Source organism: Primulina eburnea, chromosome 8 (assembly GCF_022965805.1).
Source record: "Primulina eburnea isolate SZY01 chromosome 8, ASM2296580v1, whole genome shotgun sequence".
NCBI lineage: Eukaryota > Viridiplantae > Streptophyta > Magnoliopsida > Lamiales > Gesneriaceae > Primulina > Primulina eburnea.
In genome coordinates this window covers 1,200,525-1,210,019 of record NC_133108.1, presented here as the reverse complement: position 1 = coordinate 1,210,019, position 9,495 = coordinate 1,200,525, and the positions used below count along the sequence as shown (strand labels likewise).

Here is a 9,495-nt window from a genome sequence, read left to right as displayed (position 1 = left end):
ATGTATGTTATTTTGTAGTGACAATAAAAAATGTCACCAATGAAAGGTTATAATGTTAATTTAAAATGTCTCATTATGTAATTTGTAATGACACTTACAAATGTTTTCTATACTAGTATATAAGGACATTGAAAATTGTCATTAATAGTTGTTTATAATGACTTTTTAAAATGTCTCTATATGAATTTTACATTGACATTTTTTATGTACATTATTTAATGTTTTATTGTGACATAAAAAATGTCATATTTTATGAAATGTCATCGATTTTCAATATTTTTATGATATAATATTCAAGGATATAACAAATTAACATAAATACAAAATTTTAAAATAGAAATTAAATTGTTAATAAATAATTGTCATTAATTTTGCAATCATTAATGTATAAGACTAACAAATTTGCTACCTCGAAAAACATCTATACCCCAACAAATATACCAAATGTATTTAGTTTAAGAACTAGCAAACAATTAAGTCTTGTAAAGCAAAACATAAGCAAACTTGTGACGCATCTTCATTCTTCAACCATCTCATATTAATCAAAATCCAATATTCTTGTCACCTACAATAAAAATTCATATATTTGTATGAATGAAATAAAATTAAAGAAGCACAAAATAATTAGATTAAAATTTAATTCAAATTAGTGAATATCATACCAAATGATAAACTAGAAAATTATTATTTATCCAAATGCACTAGTAGAAATCTTCGTCATTAACTGTCAACTGCAAATATAATTGATATTGATTTAAAAATATACTAATATGACATGCATAACAATACATACTAGTTAATTGAAATGATTTGAGCAAATACGTCATTTTGACCAATTGGATCATCCTCATCTTCAGGAAGTTGATTTTCTAGTTCTTTCATTGTAGCCTTCACCAAAAAATAAAAATCCATAATTTATTCATAGTGATTATGAAAACAAATATCTTTGAAAGTAATCTAGTTGAAGTTTATAAAACAACTTACCAATTTTTCATAGTCAGATGATTCCATATTTTGCAATCCCCTTTTGAGCCCTTCACTTTTTATCAAACCATTTCCATAAACCTGCAATGTAGTAATTTCACTTTGAAGTATGACAGTATACATTCACAGAATCTTTGATATTTGATGCCAAATGAATCATATATTTATGATTGAATGACCCTTCAAATATAATTGCATACTTTAGAGTTAGCTTCATATAGCTCAGAGGAAGTGCCCCTATTGCGAAACTCATTGAGTTCTTGGCACAGCTCCTCATATTAAGTAAATGTGTCTCTAAGTGATATGGTTAGCAGAGTAAACGGGAATAACACAAAGAACCATAAGATAATCACTCGCAACATTTCAGCAACAAAGGGCAAGGCAAACTTTGTGATCAAACAAAGTTGTATTATATTCCTATAATTTATCAACGTGTTTAGGCAGTTATGTAGATTTACAATGAATATGCAGGACAAGGCAATAACATCGTGTAAACCTAAATCATTTGTACAACTTCAGCAGTAAAATATTTAAGTTTCGAGCTTACTCCAAGGCATTCCATCATCTGATAATAGGCCCTACCATGCAGAGGAGTATGGCATTGTCTAGACTCTGAGAAATATCTGGTCCTGAGGTTATACAGAGGCTCCAAAATAAGAAACAATACAAACTTAAAAAAGGCGCATTCAGAAACTTCTTCCAACAGTTACGTACCATTCTTTGTAACCAAGATCGACAGTGAAACCATACATATCAACAGTGTCACATATGGAAAGAGCGAACTCAAGAGCCTTAAGTCCAATACCTTTTGCAGCTGATCCAAATGATGATCCCAGCATGAGATATACAGGATTTAGTATTGGAATTTCCTAAAAGTAGAAAGATAAGTATTTAAAATTAGATTTTTCACAAATCACATAGGATCAAACTTAATTTACTAGAGTAAATTGGCAGGTATAAACACTTGGATCATCTTGTTCGTGATATCGTGAATTGTGTTTTAACAATCCAGACTTCCTTTCCTTTATCTGAAAATTCGAATTTGTTAACTTCCACACGAGAATAATGTTCAGACTAGTGAATCATGTTCATACCATACAACTCTGCAACTTTATCAAGAGCTTTTGCGGAGCCCCTATTGAGAAGGCGGAACGTACTTTTTGTACCTACATTTTCTGAAAAGTTATGCAAAAAGCACAAAGCAATAGTGAGAGCATGTGGATATCACAAGCAGAAGTTAAATAAAATTAGAATGACAACCTGAATAGGTGCTCCATTTTCTCTCAAAACCGCGTCATAGCTATCTACTTCTTTGCCAAATTTAGTTTTCAAAATATCGCCATAGTTACCAATAACAACACATCGACCAAATTTCCTTGGTACGTAAGGTGGTCCATCTGGGAGCACCAGAGCAAGTTTCTCCATGCACAAAGTTTTATTCTTACATCGATTCCTGCAGTAAAAATAAAATCGAACTTGGAAGGTGGAGGGATAGAATGCATACGGACATCAACAATTACTCAAAAGTAGCATTAATATTCATAAGTGTTTCAGTGCACCAAATGTTTATTCGCCATACTAAAGCAATAAGATTGAGACAATAAGAAAAACCGAAGTATAGCTGGAGAGAAAACAATCACAAGGCTGGGCATCAAATTTTTCTTCAAATAAAGCCTGTTAAACACCATCCATCATTGACAGTGTTACAGGTCTATATGGAAATATTAACTCAACAATGGGTATATAAGGAGGTGGATTGTTCAAAAAGTGGTATAACAGCTAAATATGTAACACTAATCCCCCCTTTTTACAAAAAGACGTGCTATTTACAAATCAAATAATATTTTTTGTTTTTTAAAAAATTCGTTAGGAGGAACGAAAAGTAGTAGGCATCTATCGGCATCAGAAACGTAGTGAATAAAACAGTATTCAGTGATCGGCAGAAATTTATTCTCTCCACCTACGATGATTAACATTAAACTCAATGAATTACAAAGAATCACGCCTACGTACAAGATACCAAGGACACACAACTTGGAGAAGTCAACCGAGTCATTATTCTATTATCAACCACCAACATCAACGCATATGATTTGAAGTTCATTTTATGCTTTTGAACCTCTGCTCCACTTATTCAAAGCCTACTATAATGGGCATTATTCTATTATTTTTTCCGGTTGTGAATGAAGTCAGGAATTCTCCCACTTAAGCTGAGATCATTTATCCTACTGCAACGCATTAGCAATACCATTCAACAAACTAGAGAATTTCAAAAAATTAAATTAGATTAAAGGTGATACAATGTATTTAAAAATCTTTTGCGTTAGTTAATCCAGCAAAAGACATTGGCAACTGCCACGTTAATTTGTTGGAGGACAAGATCTTGCGATTCGATCAATAGCCTTAAATAATGAAATTGTTGGTCGTAGGCCTATACATCCGAGCAGACAGCGGAGCATCGGCGGAACTTGTCGAAAGTCACTGTTCACCACTGAAACCGTGAGAAAAAACAGGGAAAAGTTGGGCTCGGTCGTAAATTAGATTAATTCTCAACAACATGTGAAAATACTGTCAAAAACTGAAGAAAACTTGTTGACAGATAAAGGAGGGAACCATTTTGTGGGGAAAATTCCCATTGCTGAAAACTGTTTATTGAGGTGAAAAAAATCCCGCAAAAAAATAAAAATAAAGACTCTAGCCTATTTATCCTAAGAGTTCAAGAATAGGAAAAACACGTTTTCTATAAATTACATTTACGATTTTAATAAAACTCACCAAGAACTAGGCTGGAAATCTCGAACAAGACGGCACAAGAAATTGCAGAAACAAGACTCGCTCTAGGGCTTGGAGTCGCACGAATCGAGGCTCAAATCCTTCGATTCATGGCTTAGACCGAAGCTACATGTCATGAGCCATGATTCACGGTGGCTCTGGTGGCAGAAGGTGGTGTTGTGCAATGATGCAAGGGATTGGAAGGAAGCCGATTTGGGGTGAGATAATGAGATTGTTGGAGAGAGAAATTTTTTTTACAGATGTATGACGGTGAGCGTGAGAGTGGGAGGGAGAGGGAGAGATTAAAAAATTGGAAATGAGTGGGAAAAATAAAAATATTTAGTGACATTCATTAAAAACGTCATTATAACATATCTAATTAAATATTTTTTTTATTTAAAATTTTATGTGTAACTAATGTCATGATATGTAAGTAATAACGATATTATTATAAAAATGCCACTAAAAAAATGTCAGTATAATCATTTTTTCTTGTAGTGGTACAAACTGAATTCCTGGTCTCCGGAGTCCAACCACGACATCATGCATCCTGTATATAATGGGGTCGAGATAATTTTATGATGGTGTTATTATAAATATAATCCTTCAGAAATATTACATATTTTATTACGTTTCTCTAATTGATTGAATAAAATACCTGAAAATTTACAATTTTTTCTTTGAACTAGCTTCTGGGTTGACTTTAAGTCCAAGTCTCAATTTTATCATGTTTTATTAAATTTTTTATTTCGCTATTACTCAGACGCTCTAGCACGAGTTTTCTCGAATGGAACTATGTATGTTACATTTGTGCTAAGATAAAAACAAAGATATGTTTCTATGTTGGGTTTCCTTTCATATATATATATATATATATATATATTTTATATGTTAGTGTCATTCGATGCTTCCCTTTACTGGGCCCGAATGTTGGGTATCATACAATATATTCTAACCATTGCATCGTTGGGCCAATTCACGAACCCTTGCCCACTGTCGACTCATATTCATGTGGCAACGTAATTTAGTTTCTACATACTTTATAAATAATACAATTCTCGGTCTTGGGCTTGATACGCATTCATAGGCCCATTATTGTTACTCCCACCGCCTTTCATTCAAAAATGGTAGCAAATCTATCAAAAACGAATATATTAGTGAAAAAAAAAAAGAAAAAATAATTATTATGTTGATATGAAAATTGAAATATATATTTGTTTTTGAAACTGAAGTAATAAAGTTAAGTGTCAAATCCTGCGTAATTGAAAGTTAAAACATTTTGGACCCAACGTCACAATCTAATCTAATCACTAGGCTCGTAATTATTTGAGAATCGAATTTTCTTTGGCTAAGAAGAGAAGATCGATTTATATATTTTGACCAATACATTCTAATAGAATATATAATTTAATTATAAATAATAATATTTATCATCAACATTAAAAGTGGGTCTCATTTAACACCGTCTCACGGATCTTAATATATGAGACGGGTCAATCCTACCGATATTCACAATAAAAAGTAATATTCTTAGCATAAAAAATAATACATTTTCATGGATGACCCAAATAAGATATTCGTCTCACAAATACGACCCGTGAGACCGTTTCACACAAGTTTTTGCCTAACATTAAATACATAAATAGATCTCTATTATTTTTATTTCATTTTATATATAAAGTAGGTTAGATTAAAGCATCTCGAACAATTATACTATGGGACTTAATAACATTCATGGCGACCAATTAAATATCGATGCCTTCACATGACGTCATATACTCTTTTTAAACTTGCTGTCATCCACTCTTCGTAATCTTGCTTTCATAATAAAAGTAGAATTATACTCTTGTTATTAGCAGCGTAATGTGAAAGCTAATACAAAATCAAAATTCCTTTTCTTTTATTATTATTAAAATATATATATATATATATATATATATATATATATATATATATATATAATGAATTTATCTGTACTGAGATGGAGATTAAATATATTTTGATACATATATTGTGTTGGATGATACAATAATTTTCTACGATGAACATATCGTAATAAAAAATGTAGCGTTTGAGTTGTTATACGACTTAAAAGATTTGCATTGTACTGTTACCATCCACTATATCTTTTGGTAAAACGACAAAAACTCGGTCCTACATTAATTGATACTAGCTACTCTGCACACGCGGTGCGTGTGTGTACAATTTTTTTTTATAATTATTTATGGATTAAAATGAAATTTGACAAATTATCGAGGTACTAAAGTGCTATTTGAATAATTGTAATAAAAAAAATAAAAACAAAAATGTTTTTTGAAATTAAAAAAAAAAACAAAAATGTAATTTTGATATCAAATAGGGGCAAAATAGGGAAACCAAAAAACAGACCAAAGACACCAAAAACAGTTATTCTAATATGCTTAATTTTAATAAATAGTAAAAGATGGTAATGAGTTAGATTTTCGTTAATTGTAACGAGCGAGATAAAAAAAAAAAAAAAGAGGTATCAATTCAAATATCACGTGCTCATTAATTTTCCAGTATAGAAGTTCACATATATTCGCCACTAAAGAGGTTGATAAAAGATCAGATACAATATACAAAATAGCACAATATTTTTTCAGGAATGAATCGAAGAAATAATCGAGTGATAAATTTGTCATTTTCAGATTCTTTCTACGTGATAAGAAGGAATCCATTAAAGAAAAATGTCCCCACCCTAATCCTCCCTAGCTTTCTCACGTATAAATGCATCACAAACACAAAATAGATTTGAATCAATCCAGCAAAAATTCATTATTCGAATCAAACACACACACACACACACACACACACAAGTTTAAATAATTTCATGGCAATAGTAGTAGTAGGAGACAGGTCTCGCTGCACATCTAGCTCGGGGAAACAGCAGATCACCTTGGAGGATTTCAAAATCTGGCTGATGAAGTTTGATTCAGATAAAGATGGGCGGATCAGCCAACAGGAGCTCAGAAAGGCGATTTGGAGCCGGGGAGGGTGGTTCAGCACGCTGAAAAGTGGCCGCGGGATCAGCGAGGCTGATTTTAATCATAGTGGTTATATTGATGAAGTTGAAATCGATAATCTCTTGGATTTTGCTGAGAAGACTATGGGATTTAAGTTCTATAATTGAAAATAATCTCATGGCTCGTAATCATCCACCATACACCATCATTGGGCTTTTGCTCCAGTTATACGTGCTCAGGCATATATATATACTAGTTACTCTGCACACGCTGTGCGTCTGTGTACAATTTTTTTTTATAATTATTTATGGACTAAAATGAAATTTGACAAATTATCGAGGTACTAAAGTGCTACTTGAATAATTGTAATAAAAAAAATAAAAACAAAAATGTTTTTTGAAATTAAAAAAAAACAAAAATGTAATTTTGATATCAAATAGGGGCAAAATAGAGAAACCAAAAAACAGACCAAAGACACCAAAAACAGTTATTCTAATATACTTAAACTTAATAAATAGTAAAAGATATATATATATATATATATATATATATATATATATATATATATATATATATATATGATAGGTAATGTCCAATTATATTTAATTTTTTGTGACTAATTTGGTGATAGTCCAATTAGTAATTGTATTAGTTGGTCAATTCAATGTTAAAGCCCAAATTGCTTGTAAAGGCCCAAGCCCACTAGGTACTCTCGAAATTCCTATAAATAGGGGATGTCTCTCATTATTGAAGGTATGCTCTCATTTTTCCCCAAAAGCTCTTGAGTTCTCTGAGTTTTCTCTGAATTGTTTACTGACTTGAGCGTCGGAGTGTCTACGCCGGGAATCCTCCCGGCGCTTCTTGACGAGTGTTCGTGACGCAGGTGACACCCAGCGATTTACCGTGCATTGTCTACGTGGATCCGTTTACCAGTCAGGCGAGCTCCTTTACGGGCCAAGTGGACAAGTTTGCTAACCAGTCAGATCTCGCTTGTGCAGTCTACGCGACTCATTTATTTTAGCTGCATCAATATATATATATATATCGGGCTACAGTCTAATTCACCTTCCAATTATATACAATAATATTAGGTTTATTACCCCAAATAAAAAAAAAATGATTCAAATATATCTGCTACAACATAATTAATGGATATCAACATAACCAATGTATTATCTAAAAGCTGTGTGATTTATGTTTTTATGTATGTTTGGCTGGCTACTGTGAAGAAAATATTGAAAAATTGAGTGTTTTTAATTTTATATCCATTTATAATTTATTAATTAAAGATATTTAAACCCCGTCTAACTGGGATAGAATCAAAATTTCTTGTTTACTTTTTCCAAACATTGAATAAGAAAAACACTCAACCAAAGACAGCATAGCAATGTCAAAACCTTGTTGTAAGCTGGTCAGAATACCAACAATCGAGACTGTAAAAATCCAACCTTTAAGCCAAGAAGTTCGAAAGACCTCAAAGAATTTTCCCACGTACACGTCAAATTCATTTCTCGGGGTGGTGAGGTTACAACCTTCTATAGCATCGGTGGTATTGACTGCCTCAAAAATCATGCCAGAAGCTAACTTACAGGAGACTGAGGAGAGCCCCGGGAGGAGTCGATCGTGCAGAAAAGTGTTCTTGCTGCAGCATAGATTGTAGTATTTTCGGCGAGTGAGTTTGGGGAGCTCAAGGTCGATGCATAATCCATGAACCACAATGTGAAATTCCTCGAAGCTTTTAACATCCTTAAAATAGTAGGTAGGCGGCTCCAGAGAATTTAGAACGTTCTAAAATCTCGGAAGCAACCTCTTCACTGTCATTCGCAGAATGCTCCTCCGGTTGTCCAACTCGAGGCACTGGACTTTCTTTCTGTTTCTTCTTCTGCACAACTGTTAAGGGAAGAAATTTCGGGCGTCGTTTTTTCTTGCTTTGGCCATCGATAGTTCCCTCTGTACGGTAGTTTCATGCCATACCAGTTTTCGACAAAGCAAAAACACCAAGGAAATATAAAGCAAATCAACTTCGAAATTTCAATCCAAAAGACATATATAGTTAACTGACCCGCATCACTTTGCTTAGTTTGAGAATCCATTGATATATCTAAGCGCATCATCTACTTCATTCAAATAATTTTCCTTTCAAAATTCCTCTTTTCAAAGCAGCTGACTATAATATTAACTCCACCGCTCACGTGAAGATTTAATATGGATTTGATGCCTTTCTAAATTGTTCGAGGACGGACGGGAGTGAAAGCTGGTATCCGTAAATGAAAAATGTTTAATGAATCAGAGTTGTTCAACGGCCCAGATTAGTTAGTAAAGCAACGGCCCAACCCAAAAATTAGCAAGAGCCGAAATTCACTGAGTATTACAACCCAGACCAATGACACACGTTGGTCATGGACTTCACTGACATGGTGATTGGGCCGATGTACGGGAAATTCATTAATCTTTGATTATTTTTATGTTCTCTCTAAAAAGAAACAGCAAGAGGCCAGGCATTTTTACGTGTGATGAAGAAAAATTCAAAGTATATCAAGGTTAAAATATAAAAGTTTAGAATTTGTTGATTTTTTTTTCAGTAATTGGTCTTGTGGAAATTTATTTATTAGAAAAAAAAAGAGACAAAAAGTATTCGAGGATAACATATATTTATATTATCCTCGAATAGTTTAATTGTGTTGAGTATGTACAGTTCTAACAATAATTTATAGTTAGTTAATCGCATATTTAAAATTAATCATAGAAACGATAA

The 9,495-nt window shown here is 32.6% G+C and overlaps 1 protein-coding gene across 8 annotated transcripts; it reads right to left on the bottom strand.

Annotated features, from left to right (window-relative positions):
- Nucleotides 1-319: 319 nt before the first annotated feature.
- On the bottom strand, nt 320-4,076 carry LOC140838228 (sialyltransferase-like protein 2). Of its 8 annotated transcripts, XM_073204388.1 has the most exons (11): nt 3,760-4,071; nt 3,307-3,475; nt 2,245-2,437; nt 2,079-2,150; nt 1,949-2,012; nt 1,790-1,853; nt 1,532-1,613; nt 985-1,065; nt 823-888; nt 663-731; nt 320-565 (listed from the first exon to the last, which is right to left on the bottom strand). In XM_073204388.1, exons 3-10 carry the CDS (start codon nt 2,407-2,409, stop codon nt 702-704), a joined length of 624 nt encoding a protein of 207 aa, XP_073060489.1. In that variant the 5' UTR covers nt 2,410-2,437; nt 3,307-3,475; nt 3,760-4,071; the 3' UTR covers nt 320-565; nt 663-701. The 8 variants fall into 8 exon arrangements, 7 of the variants coding, with proteins under 7 accessions (XP_073060489.1, XP_073060483.1, XP_073060488.1 ...); XM_073204382.1 differs by lacking the exon at nt 1,949-2,012 and having other exon boundaries at nt 1,699-1,853; nt 3,307-3,572; nt 3,756-4,076; XM_073204387.1 differs by lacking the exon at nt 1,949-2,012 and having other exon boundaries at nt 1,699-1,853; nt 3,307-3,465; nt 3,760-4,075.
- Between the last annotated feature and the right edge of the window lie 5,419 nt (nt 4,077-9,495).